Source organism: Abramis brama (genome assembly GCF_963993115.1).
Source record: "Abramis brama genome assembly, chromosome: 18".
Lineage (NCBI taxonomy): Eukaryota > Metazoa > Chordata > Actinopteri > Cypriniformes > Leuciscidae > Abramis > Abramis brama.
The window spans coordinates 31,094,476-31,111,289 of record NC_139980.1 but is presented as its reverse complement, the minus strand read 5'-3'; the positions used below and the strand labels follow the sequence as shown (position 1 = coordinate 31,111,289).

Here is a 16,814-nt window from a genome sequence, read left to right as displayed (position 1 = left end):
ATTTCCTCATGTTTGCTCGTATACAGTGGACATTTTTTGGACCTGGTATTTATGTTCTGTATGTTTGTTTAAAATAGTCATGTCTGCTTTGCAATGTAGTGAACTAAGGTGGCTGGACTGTTTTTTTGTTTTGTTTTGTTTTTTACAGATAAAACGCATTGTATTTTACACTGTTCTTTATTTATGTGAGGTCAGATCGCAATTAAATAAAGTCAAACAGTGAAAAAATTTGATATCAGACAAGTTTGGTTCAAATAGTCTCATTGTTATAATGAGAGAAAGTGTTTTTCTAAACCATGGGCATAGAAAAAAACATATATGATGGGGTCTATGGTTGAGTTAATGTAACCAAACCAACCAGACAAACGCTTCAAAAAGAGCAATTGGGGTGGAAAAGGTGATGTAGGGTTTCATTATAAAGCAAATAATAAAGGCACCCACGACAACACCGAGAGTTTTTGCTGCTTTACAGTCAGATCGTTGAGAGCTTTAAAACACATTCTCATTTTCATGATGGTTTGCCTGACCGATTGTTCTTACATTTTTTTTTTTTTGCAACTATAAAAATCCTTACATACAGTCTAACCATGACAGAACAAGGTAAGAATGTTTGTAATGCGTCTAAGACTAACCACAATTTACTGGAAAGTAGACTGCAACTTACAGTATTTTGTTTAAATGCAATTTGTATTTAATGTCATGCATAATCCACAGTAATACACTGTAAGTGTGCCAGAGATTTGATTTTTAATCACCCTTTAATTTATCACAGAATAAACCTCTGATTTTACACTGTCTTTTATGTGATTTGCAAAATGCACAGTGAGATCAGCAATCGAAATCAAACAGAGAAAACATTGATATCAGACGAGTTTGGTTCAAATATTCTCATTGTCAAAATTAGAGAAAGGGTTTTTCTAAACCATGGGTAGAAAAGGCCATATATGATGGGGTTTATGGTTGAGTTAATGTAACCTAACCAGACAAACACTTCAAAAAGAGCAACTGGGGTGGAAAAGCTGATGTAGGGATCAATCATAGAGTTAATAAAAAACGGCAGCCAGCAAATAATAAAGGCACCCACGACCACACCGAGAGTTTTTGCTGCTTTGCGCTCAGATCGTCGAGAGCTTTTAAACACATTCTCTTTTTCATGCTGGTTTGCATCGTCAAGTTTTCTAGCATGCTTTTTTGCAATCACAAAAATTCTTGCATACAGGCCAACCATGACCGAACAAGGCAAGAAAAAACCTATTAATGTGTCTAAAGCCCCCCACAATGCATTGAAAAGCAGAGTGCAACTTCCCATACAGTATATGGATGCAATAAATTCCTCCAGTCCTTCCACATTAGCTTTTGAGTACACTAAACCATATGAATATAATGCAGCCATGCTCCAACTTATCATCACCATGACCCATGCAACAGGGATGGTTATTCTCGTAGGGTACTGAAGTGGATAACACACAGCCTGATGTCGATCAATAGCAATAAAAATGAGATGAAAAATAGACACAGATGTGAGAAATAAGTCAAAAGTGGAGTGGAGCAAACAGAAAGTATCTCCATAATACCAGCAACCACTGACAGAACGGATCATACTGAAAGGCATGACCACCAGTCCAAGCAGCAGGTCCGCGAGAGCCAGAGACATCACCAGGATATTAGTGGGAGTCTGGAGCTGTTTGAAGTGCGCTATGGAGATGATGACTACAGAATTTCCTAGAATAGTCACAGTCATCGCTGACACCAATATGAGATACAACACAGTCTGAGTGGACAAAAGGTGTGTGCCTTTAAGACAAGAGTTGTTCACTGCAGGAAAACAAAACTCAGTGGGAACGTATTCTTGTGAAGATAAATCCATCTGCCTGTCTTAGAAAACAAGAACCTATAAAATTCTGTCCTAGTTGGACAACTGGTATTTAGTAACTTTAACAGTGTGAGAAGAGGCCCTTAAATACTCTTTATCATCTTCTCTGACCCTCCTACGTGACGAGGCAGCAAAAAACAGCTAAGCACTTGAAATACAGTTTGCATTATTTCAGCTTAATAATTCTTCATCTTGGTGCATACACTACCATTCAGATGAAGTTTGCATACACTACCATTCAGATTGAAATTTGTAGGATTTTTAATGTTTTTGAAAGAAGTCTCACTAAGGCTGCATTTATTTGACCAAATGCTTAATATTTTTGTGGAAACCGGAATACACTTTTTTTTTAACATTTAACTTTTTTTTTTACTTAAAAGAACAGCATTTATTTGAAATACAAATATTATATCATATAAATGTTTATATAACGAACAATTATATAAATATTTTAATATTATATCAATATATAATACATTACAAATCTTTATTGTCACTTTTGATTAATTTAATGCATCCTGACACTTTATTTACCTGTTTATTGGTTCATATCTAGCACTCAACATGGACCTCAAAGATACAAATGGAAGATTTATTAAGATCATTTACAATCCCATAATGCATTGCGATATACTCAGTAAAATATATCCAGGATGTTGAATGAAGTGAGAAAAGTGTCCATTATAGTTCATTCCAACACTGAAAAGAATATTAAAAAATAAAATAAAGTTTCCAGGCTTTAGAGCAAGAGCAAAATACTATTTTTTAAATCTTGTTTATGAATTTAACCCTATATTCTGGGCCTAATTCTTGCCCTTAGCATTATGTCCAATTCTACACACAAATGTTTTATACAAAAACACAACAGGAACACCATATTAAAAGGCCATTTAATTTTCTATAAAATTTTTCATTCATATGTTAATTTAGTTTGTTTTAACTCCATAAATTGACTTTTTTAGCTTCACTAGACATCTTGGTTGTTTGTTGACTATTATCTAATTAGCACAATCACAATGATGCAACTCCAGGCGCTCTGAGGTGCGGGTGAATGTTTTCACTCCTGTAGGGATCAATCAGAATAAAGTGTGATTCTTTTGTAGTTTAATGAGGACAGGTGTAAATGTGCCAATAAACAGCAGAACATATTGCAAACATGTTTAACACGTTTAATAAGTCCCTCTGCTCACAATCCTTTTTTAGATGAAGAAAACAAAACAAACGTAGTTATTTCCACAGAATTTCTCTAGAGACAGGTATGATGTCAGTTTCACTGGAGGAATCAAAAATTATTATTATTATTTTTTTTTTTGATTTTCAAAAAAGATTTTTGAGCATATTGTAGTTGTACACTACTGTTCTGAACATATTATATGATGTGCAGCTTAACACCATGTTGTGGGTAATGCATTACTAGTAACATGACCTGTGGGGACATGACAAAGGCAGGAGACACTGCTTGCATTAAATTTTTTATTGATTTCAGAAAAAGAATAACAAATCAAAAATAACATAAACAAAGACACTAAAGGTGACCCTCCTCACGGAGGTCCCTCACCAGAACTGACTCGAACAGACAAAATAAATTATATTATACTGAAAGGTTCAACCATTTCATAATAATAGGTAATTTAAATAAAATGTACACATACATAATACATATATAAACTTAAATGAAAATAATATTCAAAATACATTAACATAAATTTTACAAGGAAAGAAATACAAATAATAAACAATACATTTCTACATAATATCAAAATAAACACAATGAAACAATAACCCCCTGCTCACACTGGGAAATGAACTATGCCTACACTACCCAGAATTCCTTGGGATGGCATAAAATGAGGAACAGGAAGGCCACACTTCCTAGTAAACCCCAATCCCCGGAACTATGCTGCAGACATGAACCCAGAAGGTACGTTTTGAAAATGGGGATATAAACTAATATAGTTGATGTAAATTCTAAATAAAGAAAATAAAGAATAAAACTCTGGGTGTCTTTTGTCATCAGTCTAATGTGCACCTTAGACTAGAAAAAGTTACCAAACTCATATTTCACCAAACAATGAGAAACAAACAAACATTTATGCAAAAAATATAAACCAAACAAACACAGGGCATACACCGGAATCAGGGGTAACTTATGACATCGTCACAGCGAGTTAGTCAGATCAACAAAACAGTTTTAGTTTTTCAAGTAACGCATTCATTTTAAATTTAGAGTTAATTTTTCAAATCAGTAACACAAGTTACTGTGTTTTCCCATTAATTGACTGACATTTCTCCTGTCCTCATGTTGAGAAAAATCGGGACTAAGTGCTGAGGTGTTGTGTGTAAACATGATGGTTATTGTAGTTCTAAAATAAATGTGAGCACTGAGCAGGTATTTACTCATTTCACTTGCACCTAAAAAGGTAGGGCTGCGTCCGTCTTGGCCGCAAAGCAGCAGAAGTGGATGTAATCTTGATTGAGAGCGTCTTCGATATACTCCTCCATGGCCTTCTGTTCTGGGATGGAGAGTGAGCACACTTTTCCACGGGGCACTGGCTCACCCAGTATCAGGTCGATGGCACAGTCCCATGATCTGTGTGTTGAAAGTTGTAAGGCTCTTTTTGGGCAGAAGTCTGCAAAGGGGGAGTATATATACAAAATATATTCCTGGCAGATTTTGTTTAGGCGTTATATATATATATATATATATATATATATATATATATATATGTATATATATATAAAAGATTGATGGAAACTGCATTTCTCATCCTTCAGGAAGTTCTAGTCATTTTTCCTGGAATACTGAGGAGGCGTTGACCAGGCCATACGGCATGACGCAGTACTCAGTGTCCTGAAGGGGTCACAAAAGCTGTCCTCCACTCGTCCCCCTCATGTACCCGGACCAGCGGGGACGAGAGATTTACGGAAATATCCACTTCTGGGACGCACAGAGTTGCTGGCTCATGCACCTGCTCAGACTTTTCCTTAGGCTCGGGCTCTGGGGCGATGATAGGCTCAGAACTCTTGTCTGGCATACTCATTGTGGCAGGCTCTGGCTCTCCGTCTGTGGTGGGCTCTGGCGTTCGCTCTGTGCGAGGCAGCTGGGTGGGCTTTGGGTCTGGAGTGGGGCTGGAGACGTCCTCCTAAGTGGGGCAGATGGTGACCCACAATTCAATAGGACCCACTCCACAAATGCAGCGAAATCTCCTCAATGACCATTTTCACTGGCAGGCGTGCCATAGTGGGTTATGCCAAGTTCACACTACACGATTTTAGTGCCGATTTTAACTCACAGATTCAAGTTTTGCAAAATCGCAGACAAATGCTTGAAATCGGCTGGCAAATCAGTGCTCGTTCACGTTAGTGACAATCATGCAGTGTGCATTTATAAAGAAGCAACCTGAGAGAATCGACGATGCGTCACCGACGCCTGTGAGATATTTGGCATGCTAAATATCTGGACCTGTCTGCGATTCAAAATGTGAAATGTGTTCTAACTGAAAATTACATTGGCGATGACCTACAGCCAGGGTCCGAAATTAACTTTTTGGCTCACCTGCCACGGGGACTGATAGATGAAAAATCCACCAGCCAAGCATTTTTTACCGGCCAAAATAAAAAAAAAGCCTTTTTTTGTCACATATAGGCCTACATTCATTTCAGTACATTTAATTGAGATAATAAGGTATTATGTTGAATACATAAAAAATTGTCCAGAGCAAAATTTGAAATGTATAATAAAAAAAATCTATATATTGATCAAAATTAGAGAAATATATGAAATATTACTATCATTGGGGTGAAATAAAAACTTTTTTTGTCAGTTTTGTTACCTGACTCATGTGGAAGGGAAGGCAGAACGTACTCGGTTACTTACGTAACCTCGGTTCCCTGAGAGATAAGGGAACGAGTATTGTGTTGCAAACGCTATGAGAAAACTCCTTTTCTCGAGAAAAGAACGGCCATGGTGTGTAAAGCAGAAGCAGCCTGGCCAGCGGTGGAGTATGCACGATCCGTGAGTGCTGAAGACGTTCTGGGGTGCGTTTCCCGAAAGCATCGTTAGCCAACTATGGTCGCAAGTTCCCTCGTTACCAATAGAGTTCAATGGACATTGCGATGAACTTGCGACCATAGTTGGCCAACGATGCTTTCGGGAAACGCACCCCTGCACGGCTTTTAAATGAAGAGCTCGTCTTCACTGGATGATGATGATGAAGTGTCCATGTTTTCTCAGCTGTCGGCTCGAAAGTTTTGGAATGTTGAAGCTCTGAACGTCACAGACGTCGCAAATTCGCGTCGTGGCTGATGTGAATGGTTCTGATGCGAACTATTCACACACGAACTATTCGCTTTTCCGTTTCGCTTTTTCGTTACGCATCCGGTGTGAAAGGGCCTTTAGATGGGTGCGCGGCCTTTGCTCTCCTTTGCATTCCAACTGCCAGCAGTGGGAGGACACAAATGGGCGGCGACCGCTTCTTCCAGTGGCGGGAGCTTCACATATCCTTTTTCCTCAGCGCCATCAACAGATGAGAGCGTTAAGAGGCAGAAGAGCTGAAAAGGGCGCGCTGAATATTTCATATTTTGGTATGAACATTCACCCGCCAGTGTGGCGGATAGCCTTTGAGATTTACTCGCCAAACGGAAAATCTACCCGCATTTGGCGCTTGGCGGGTGTTAATTTCGGACCCTGCCTACAGCCATTTAGAGAGCAAGATACAGGGCAGCGGGGAGTTCGAGGAGAGGTTATAGATCAGAATATCAGAATTAATTTGCGTACACAAAGTAACATACAGGAGATCGCAGGAGCAAATTAACAAACAACTACATAAAGCAAAGATGAGACCGAACAAAGAACTGAATGAATTGAAGGCTTAAATGCACAGACTGAGTAATTAATGGAAAACAGAACGTGCGTAAATTAGGAACTATGGAAACTAATAATCCATCTGTCAATCTCCTGTTCCATCCTTCCCTCATTCGTGAACAAGACCCCAAGATACTTGAACTCCTCCACTTGAGGCAGGACTCTCCACCAACCTGAAGTGGGCAAGCCACCCTTTTCCGACTGAGAAAGATCGGTGCAGCTTCTGCAGTAATGCGGTTGATGTACCGGTCTATCGTGGTGAAGAAGGAGCTGAGCTGCAAGGCAAAGCTCTTGATTTACCGGTCAATCTACGTTCCTACTCTCACCTATGGTCATGAGCTGTGGGTCATGACTGAAAGGACAAGATCCCAGATACAGGCGGCCGAAATGAGCTTTCTCCGCAGGGTCGCTGGTCGCGCCCTTAGAGATAGGGTGAGGAGCTCGGTCACTCGGGAGGAGCTCAGAGTAGAGCCGCTGCTCCTCCACATTGAGAGGGGCCAGCTGAGGTGGCTCGGGCATCTGTTCCGGATGCCTCCTGGACGCCTTCCCGGGGAGGTGTTCCGGACACGTCCCAACGGGAGGAGACCCCGAGGAAGACCTAGGACACGATGGAGGGATTATGTCTCCTAGCTGGCCTGGAAATGCCTCGGTATCCCAGCGGAAGAGCTAGAGGAAGTGTCTAGGGAGAGGGAAGTCTGGGCGTCTCTGCTTAGACTGCTGCCCAGGGATAAGCGGAAGAAGATGGATGGAAACTAATAATCACAGGCAAACTAGAACAGGGAAAACAGAACCAAAACACAATGACACAAAACAGACATAGAACTACAAGTTAAAGAAACACAATTTTCAGTTTTACAGGATGAATTTTGAGCGTTTAAGCTTTTGAATGATACCTAATTTATGATGATTACAAAAATATGTAATAGGGAAAAAAGGCAATAAAAAAGTGGGACACTGACAGGTTAACAGACTGCATTCTTTGTTTTTTGCAACTCAGTATCCAAATAAAGGGAAAATCTCATGGGAAAAGCTCTGTTGTTGACAGGTGAAGGATGTAGTGACAGTAGTGAGGCAAAGCAGGAGGGGTGAGAGATATAAATATGTGCTTTCAGCACATTCACTCTTGCATGGACAGGTAAGGTCTTTGTCATAAATGTCTAATGGTATTATTTCTGTTGAAGCTGCAGGGCTGATAATGTTTTTGTGTGGTTATAGCTTTGAAATCTGATGTAATAATTATTAGTGGTATTTTATTGCGGGGAAAATCACATTGCTGTTATGATGAAAAACATGTCATTGTTGGCTTATGAATAAATGTAAAACATTTTTTCTTTTTGTTTTAAACAGACCATGTCTAGATATGGACCTGAGACTGGGATTGACCATGGGCCTGTTCTCTGCTTTGAGTCATTCAACAACTCATGTGTTAAATTTATCTACCCGTCTGAGATTCAGATTTTGTTCTATTTGTTCTTCAGTGCCATAGCGCTTACCACAGTATGTGGAAACCTGCTGGTCATCATTGCCATCATTCATTTCAAGCAGCTGCACACGCCAACAAACTACCTGATCCTGTCGCTGGCCGTGGCTGATCTGCTAATCGGAGGCTTTGTGATGCCTCCCAGCATGCTGCGCTCTGTTGAGACTTGCTGGTACTTAGGAGACATGTTCTGTAAAATACACAGCAGTGTTGATATTATGTTATGCATCACATCTCTCTTGCACATATCTTTTATCTCTATTGATCGCTATTATGCTGTATGTCACCCTCTTCAGTACCGGAATAAAATCACACCACCCATTTCCCTCATTATGATTTCCCTATGCTGGGGTCTGGCAGCCTTTGTTGGATTTGCTATGGTTTTTCTAGAACTCAACATTTTGGGTTCAGAGGAGTTTTATTTTGATAATATAGCTTGTAAGGGAGCATGTATTATCTTTCAAACCTACGCAGCCAGCACCATTTCCTCAATTCTTGCTTTTGGCCTTCCTGCAATAATCGCTGTCTGCATATATCTAAAAATTCTTCTTGTTGCACAAAGACAATCAAAATCTATACAGCATTCAGCACATGTGGGCAAGAAAACCAGCATATCTATAAATAAAAATGAGGGGAAGGCAACAAAAACACTTGCAATCATCATGGGGGTATTTTTTGTGAGCATTGCACCCTTTTTCTTCTGTAATCTAGTAGATCCGTATCTTGATCACACAATACCTCCGGCTGTATTTGATGTTTTGTTGTGGATTGGATATTTGAATTCTCTGTGTAACCCTTTTGTGTATGCATTCTTTTATAGATGGTTTAGAAAAGCTCTAAGAATTATTCTTTTGGCCAAAATATTTCAAGTTAATTCTTCTCGACTTGACTTGATGTAAATACGTGATTAGAAATGACAATTGTTTGATAAATAATATATAAATGTAAATAAACCAAAATATCCTGGATATGTTTTATGTGTCCACGCTATGTAACTAGAAATAATTACACCCCTGTACAATAACCATGACGCAAAATAACCAGATCACACATGCATTATTTATAACCTAAACATTTGAGTAAAAAAAAAAAAAAAGTAATGTGAGATCAGAATTTAGGTATTGCATTACTTTTTTCCCCTCACTGAGCCAATACATCAAAACTGTGCAGGTTAAATGTAGACTATATAATGCTTTATAACATTACATGACAAATGTGAACTAATGTCAAAGTGCATCATGTATCATGCTTTGAGACCCATCCATTACTTGTATACATAATGTTCAGTTTTGTAAGTAATTCTTAATATTTTGATATGTCAAATAAATCACATACTGTATTCTCAATATTACATAATACATTTATTTTTATGTTTGTCAAGAATAGAATTTTCTCCTAAAACCCCCCCAAAAAAACACTTTGTGCAACTTCCCAAGAAACACAGGAGGATGTAGCCTCAGCAAGTGAAGCCTCCTCTTGTTGTAGAAAATTCAATTAAAGATATCCAAAATCCAATAAAACAATATATATATATATATATATATAATACAGTGCTTTCAGAAAGCATTTAATCCTTTGCATTTTTCACATTTTATTTGAAATACTCTTTATTTAATAACACAATAATAATATTAATACACACACACACACACACACACACACACACACACACACATCCTTGTATATGTGGTTTTCATAACAGAGGACTTTGTGATGTACAGATCCAGCAGCCGAATGAGACCCAGGCCTATTATTGACCCAGTCGATCAGTTACTGCAGCTTCATCAGAAAAAATGTGATGGGAATGTTTAACCCATTAAATCATGGCTCCCTGGAGGGGAGATTAATTATAGTCTATGTGACTATGCACTAATACTGAGTGGCGCTTCTTTCACTGCAGGAGTGGTAGAGGAGGACCCTTCCCCTAAACATTTTTTTTTGAGGAGGGGGGCAGTGTGCATCAAGCCCCGGTGGCCACAGAACTTGGCCCACCAGTTCCCAGCACTTCCCAGTCCAATGATCCCAAGTCCAGAGACTCCAGCCATCATGGCCGCCATGCCAGAGTCTCCAGCCGTCATGGATACTGCACCAGAAGCTACTAAGGCGGTCCCTAGGTGTTTAAGACTGGCTTCCAGTTTGGTGGACCCACCGCTGATGTCTGTGCGAGCAGCTGGCATCCCGGTAGTCCCAGCACTTTCATGTCCGGCGGTTCCAGAGTTCCTACCACTGTCGTTTGCACTGCCGGTGACGGCAACAGCCATTCTGTGTGTCTGGGCGTTCAGTTTCTACCGAAGCGGCAGCACCTGATTTAGTTTTGCCTGAGGCGGTGGCATCCACTTGTGAACTCTCAGTCTGCCCTGAAACGACCTAGAGGTCGTCCATAAACTCTCAGTCTGTCCTGTCACGATCACAGAGGTCACCTATGAACTCTCGGCCTATCTCGTCACGACCAGTGAGGCCGTTCTGGTCCCGAGTCTTGGCCAAGGAGACTGAGCGTTATTTCTGGTTTTCCGTGTCATGGTTTTGGTCTTCTGCTTGTCTCCCTGGGTTTCCCTGTTTGCCTGTGTCTTGGACTCTGTTATTATCTGGATTGATTGCCCTGTGGTTTTGACCCTATGCCTGTTATATGGATTACGATTTTGAATTACCCTCAGTAAAGCTGAGTTTGGATCTCCAACCCAAGTCTCAGAGCAATTCGTAACAGATACGTTGTAATACTCATGTCATTACACAAATTTGTGTCCTCATAAACCATATACAAGAGCACACACACACATGATTCATCAATTTCGATAATGACAATTATGCAATTATTTACCCTCTCTCATGTCGTTCCAAACATATATGCAGTTATTTTTGAGATAATGCTTTAAAGCTGACAATAGGCCATGATATTAGAGGTATACTGCCCTAACAAAAGCCAAATTTAGAGCAAATAGATCTTTATTGATTTATGCGCATCCATACTCTCATTTTCTTTATAGTAAAATGGCAGTGACGCACAAAGAAAATATGTTATAGACAGTATACATAAAACGGAAATTGTAACGTGAGCACGCAAAAAAAAAGGAAAAGTTTCTCATGCACACGCAACATTTTCTTGTGAGCACAAGATAAGTTTCTCATGCGCACTCGAAAGTCTGTATATTTAGAATTTTTGCTAAGGTCCCTTAGGGGCTCCGTAGGTAATTTCTGGTGAAGGTTAAATGAAGCTTTGTGAAACACCGACACATTCCTCTCAAGCTTTTCAACATGTGACGGTGTACGTTGTAGCCAACTGGTGGTCAAAAGAAAGAATAGCACCTACCAAATGGCTGTGTCCCGTTACAATCCATAGTTTCACTTAAAGGGTCATGAAACCCTAAACTAAATTTTCTGAGATTTTAACAGAGGTATGTGTGTGGAACATCGTTGAAGACAATGTTAGCATCTGTTTGATTTAATTATAGGGGAAAACTGGTTAATTTAAATGTTTTTTTTGTTATTTTCATATTCCGGGATTAAAATCTACATCGTGTCCACGTCACAACACTATAGTACTTCGATGACTCGTCTGTGTCTCATAATTATTCATGAGAATGAGTTTTCTTATCCTATTAGTAGACACTGTCTCTTAAAGGTGCAGTATGTGAGATTGACAGCTAGCGGTTGAAATGGGTACTGCAGTCCAAATTCAAAATATTTGACAGAGGAATATTTGCTCAAAAATATTTGAGAGAGGGAAAACTTGCGCGGGTTCCCAGATTGAGGTCACGCAACAGGAACAAGGGCAATTGACAATGGAATGCGAGACTTACACTGTAAGTTCATGAGTTGATTTATGATGAGTTGATATCGCGTTTTAATATGCTCCCGTTCATAGAGATTTTTAGATGGTTGCGGAGGCTTTTCAGGTGGGGTAGAATCTGCGATCTTTGACCAAGTTTGTTCGCTGGCTTCCATGGCTGCAATATGCTGTGTTTTCTGCCAACTGGCAAACTATGGTGGCGAAATACTATTGGGTAAATTGGCAATGTGCGGTATCACACACATCAAAACAAAAACAGACATTCCGACATGGAACACACATTTCAAAGTAAAATATCTGGCTGTAGCATTGTTTTTCAGAGAAACAAGTATGTGAACTCAGCATGTTTCCTAAATATCTGCACACATATTACGCTATTTTTATGCTTTAGTACAGTCAAAAACTTAAAGGAGCTGTATGTAGTTTTCAGCGGCCTCTAGCGGTGATGTTTCAGATTGCAACCAATAAGTTTACAAGCGCGTGCTCTTACGCGTGCTCGAATTTATGAGCGAGCACATGGGTACCGGCCAGACTGAGACGCAACACACAAAGCATCCCACAACATGCTGGAAACTCAGGTAAACTCCCACTGCAACGTTACAATAATAGGCTACTTTTATCAGCTTGACGTTGAACTAATGCTCCATGCTCGTACTATGATAAGTATGGAACCCTATCAACCGTGCCGAATTTTGGCACTGCAAGCACCACTTCACATTTTCTTCAGTAAATGTACATTCTAGGTTTGTAGATAAGGTTTCTCCATGATTCAAATGCCCTGCCGATGTTGATCCGTGTTTTTTACCCGAAGTTCATCCGATTCACGTCTGGCCTTACGAGCTTCAGCAGGAAAAACACTTTTTTTTTTATCAATATGTGGAGTTTGTGTTGGAGTCGGTGTTTTGCTGGGCACAGGTCATTTCTTAGTGTTATCAGACATGTCATAAGTTGCATAAGTCATAAGTCCATGTCATAAGTTGCAGTGTCGTCGCTGTTGAGTGCAAAGTCAGTAGGCTAGACGAGTCGAGAGGCTCGGGAGCGCGCATGCAGGTGACGTCACTGGCGGTAAATCCGACCCGGGACCTTCACATAAAAATAAGAATACTTGCTTTCAGAGGTAAGAGCAAAACCCGCAAAGTGGATAATTTTAATGTGAGATTACAACCCCTTCACACACAGGCAATAAAAAAAAGGATTCGTTTTGCTAAAAAAGCTACATACAGCACCTTTAAATACAGCACCTTTAATTATTCATGACACCACATGGTGCTTTCTAGTACAGATGTGTCAAACTGTGAGATCGCAGCGGCATAATAGATGAGAGCGGTGTTCATGGGTAGCAAAGTGTTTGTTTTTCCCCGCGATGCTGCCATGCCTAGACTCTGGCTATCATCAAGAGACACATCAAAACTGTTTGTTTGTAGCAAGCATTTTTCTCGAGAAGTGAATGTGTTTTGTCGTTTAAAAACCTTTATAATGATCATGTTAGCTTATCTATAATGCGAGATGGGCACCGCAGTTCAGAGAATCGGATCTGTCGGACGTCAATTCATCCACTTCTCTCGAAATACGTGAAAGTTACTGGCGAAGTTGGAGAAGAATAGAGTAAACTTTATAGTTACTTACACAATGTGTTTCTGATATGAATAAAACACATCATCAATTTATAATTGAAAGGATTGATATATCGATGCTTTCTGTGTTACAGACAATGAGGTGACAACAGGTGTAATGCTAATTAGAGAAAGCACTGCATTTTTTTCTTCTTTCTTTTGTCCATCATAGAGATAAGGCCATCCAATTGGTGAGAAAAGGGATGTACTATTGGGATTTTGCTTTACTATAAATCTGGTCTCTCAGACTCCATAAGGTGCCTTTGCCACTTGAAAAAAAGAGGTACGGGTCTGGATGGTAAAGTCATGCTATACTGAACTTTGTTTGCAGATAAATATAAAGTAATCTGTGATCATTATTTCATCGAAACCAATTTACAGTTTAGACTTTCTCTTGTTTTTGTTTTTTTTGTTTTTTTTAATATGCCTTAACTGATTTTATTGTACATTTGCTATTTGTGTGCAATTAGAAAACCAATTTAAAAGCTTATACTGTCATTATGATTACAGTAGTATAGAACAACTGTAATATTTGATATACACAATAAGCTTAAATGTTTGCTAGTGTTGGCAGCTAACCTTTTTCTTTACTACAGATCGGTGAATCAGAATTGTGTAAATGGATGCGCAAATCAACATCAGCCAATATGGAATCCTGGAAAAGCCTTTTCTTTGTTATGAGCTTAGTAACACGTCTTGTCAGAAGTTTGTCTATCCTTTGGAAACTCGAATATTACTCTACATCCTTTTTAGTGTCTCGTCGATTGTCACAATCATGGGAAACCTGTTGGTGATCATAACGGTCATTCATTTCAAGCAGCTTCACACACCAACTAACTACCTCATCCTGTCGCTGGCCGTGGCCGATCTGCTTGTAGGAGGAGTTGTGATGCCTCCCAGCATGCTGCGCTCCATCGAGACGTGCTGGTATCTGGGAGATTTGTTCTGTAAAATACACAGCAGTCTTGATGTGACTTTGTGCACTGCATCGATTTTAAACCTCTGTATCATTTCTTTAGACAGATATTATGCCATATGTTACCCCTTTCAATATCACAGTAAAATGACATCACTGGCCACACTAGTTATGATTATTATCAGCTGGACTGTTTCAGCTGCTCTGGGGTTTGGCATGATCTTCATGGAGCTTAATATTCTTGGCATTGTAGATTTTTACTATGAGAACATATATTGTGATGGAGGCTGCTTTGTGTTTCAGAGTAAAGCTGGAGCTAGTGTATTCTCATTAATCTGTTTTTATGCTCCCGCTTTTGTCATGCTCTGCATGTATCTGAAAATCTTACATGTGGCTAAAAGGCAGGTGCAGGCCATTCAGAGTGTGAATTCTGAATTAAAAAAAGAGGGAAAAGCCACTAAGACTTTAGCCATCATCATGGGGGCGTTTCTGACTTTCTGGATTCCCTTTTTTCTTTGTAATCTTATAGATCCCTACATTGGGTATTCTGTACCTCCACTGCTGTTTGACTTGTTCCTGTGGGTCGGCTACTATAATTCTACATGTAATCCCATAGTGTACGCCTTCTTTTACAGCTGGTTCAGAAATGCATTCAGAATCATTCTATCCAAAAGAGTATTTCAGACTAATTCTTCAAGAACAATGCTGTTGTAATAATGAAACACTTAAAAAAATGCATTTCTTGATGTTTCACTTTTTGAGTAGGCCTAGTACATATATTGCAATTTAACTGAACCTTTCTCAAAGGAGTGCAAAACTAATCTGTTTTTTAAGTCTCTTGTAAGTGATTGTTTGTGTCTGCATATGAGTGCTGGATGTCTTTGCATTCAGGGCTCTTCTGAGTCCACCAGTGTTGATCTTTGGCCCTCTCATGGACCCTCATAAATTAAATTCTAATAAAGTGTGTAAAAACATCATGGTCAGTGCTAGAATAATAATTAATAACATATAAACCGACCCGTACACATATTTCTAAATGGCTGTGCATTTTATATCATTTTTTTATTAACAAATTCAACATGACAGAAGCACCAAGTACATATTTCAGAAAATTATTTTTAAGATGTAAGATGTACAAAACACGTTTACTAAGGTATTTGTAATTATACTTATTGTAGTTTGTCAACTGTAAATATTTCAGGTTATTTAAAACCAAATAATATACTGTATTTCATTTTATTTAAATAATTTTCAACTTGCTCAACTAGTTTATTTTGGGGGGTGTTTACGTGATTAGGTATAATTTCTTGAATGCAGTGGTTCTCAAGTCTATTTCTACAGGCCCATCGCTATCTGACATCCAGTCAAGTTAGTACAGCACTCAACTATTGAGCTGATGAGTTGAATCAGCATGATAGATAAGGGAGATTTCCTATAGGAATGCAATGAGAACCACTGCTTTAATTAATCTGCTGTTACAACAAACTTGGTTTTTTGATGGCCGATGCCGATATCTTAAGAGAGCAGGATGGCCGATGGCCGATATAAAGCCGATATTTTTATTATATACTTTATATTTATTTGAATTAATATTTTATACATTTTAAATAAATTAGAAAACAAATCTTTAAATTAAACATGCTTAGATGGCAACTTCTTGAATCTGCAATCCTATTACAGTATTTTTCACAAATAAAGTAATTGTTTAAAAATATATGAATATGTGAATAAAAAGGAAGTAAACACTGTAACATTGCACTCAGTAATCTGGTAATATTGTGCACACTGGTAATCATATTTTTTCAAATAAAGACAAGGTAATGCTACTACATACAGCACACAGTTAAAATAAATGATGTGAATATGACACAGTGGGCAACTGGATATAGCACAGCATATTAAATTTTCATTAAAATGAAGGATTTAAAGTTTTTCGATCGCGTCTCCTGTGAAGCTGATCTTCTGTTTGCATTCACTCACTTTGCACGGACCGACCGTCACTGCAGGCTACAAATGCACACTTCACAAGATATCACAGCTGGATTCCATTAAATCTGCAAGGTTTGTAAAATTAAATGTTTATTAGATATTCAGAGATTTGTTTAAATGATGTAGATGCGCATTTGCTGAATGTTGACAGTAAATGAGAAAGTATTTTAGCCTAATTGTTTGCCTTTTCTTTAAAAAATAATTTAAAAGCAACACTTTACTTTTTCGCATACCATTTACTTTCTTTGTTTACCAGTTCTGTCTTATATTCTGTCTAGTATTAGATATGACT

General features: G+C 38.8%; 3 protein-coding genes across 3 annotated transcripts; 2 read left to right on the top strand and 1 right to left on the bottom strand.

The window, feature by feature from the left end:
- Positions 1-841: 841 nt before the first annotated feature.
- LOC311068932 (trace amine-associated receptor 13c-like) lies at positions 842-1,867 on the bottom strand (the record flags this gene model as incomplete). Its single annotated transcript, XM_084091788.1, has 1 exon — positions 842-1,867. One exon carries the CDS (start codon positions 1,865-1,867, stop codon positions 842-844), a length of 1,026 nt encoding a protein of 341 aa, XP_083947914.1.
- A 6,220-nt stretch (positions 1,868-8,087) lies between these two features.
- taar10 (trace amine-associated receptor 10) lies at positions 8,088-9,178 on the top strand (the record flags this gene model as incomplete). Its single annotated transcript, XM_084090749.1, has 1 exon — positions 8,088-9,178. The coding sequence occupies one exon, from the start codon at positions 8,088-8,090 to the stop codon at positions 9,114-9,116; it is 1,029 nt and encodes a 342-aa protein (XP_083946875.1). The 3' UTR covers positions 9,117-9,178.
- A 5,058-nt stretch (positions 9,179-14,236) lies between these two features.
- Positions 14,237-15,247, top strand: LOC311068109 (trace amine-associated receptor 1-like; the record flags this gene model as incomplete). Its single annotated transcript, XM_084090338.1, has 2 exons — positions 14,237-14,564; positions 14,637-15,247. 2 exons carry the CDS (start codon positions 14,237-14,239, stop codon positions 15,245-15,247), a joined length of 939 nt encoding a protein of 312 aa, XP_083946464.1.
- Between the last annotated feature and the right edge of the window lie 1,567 nt (positions 15,248-16,814).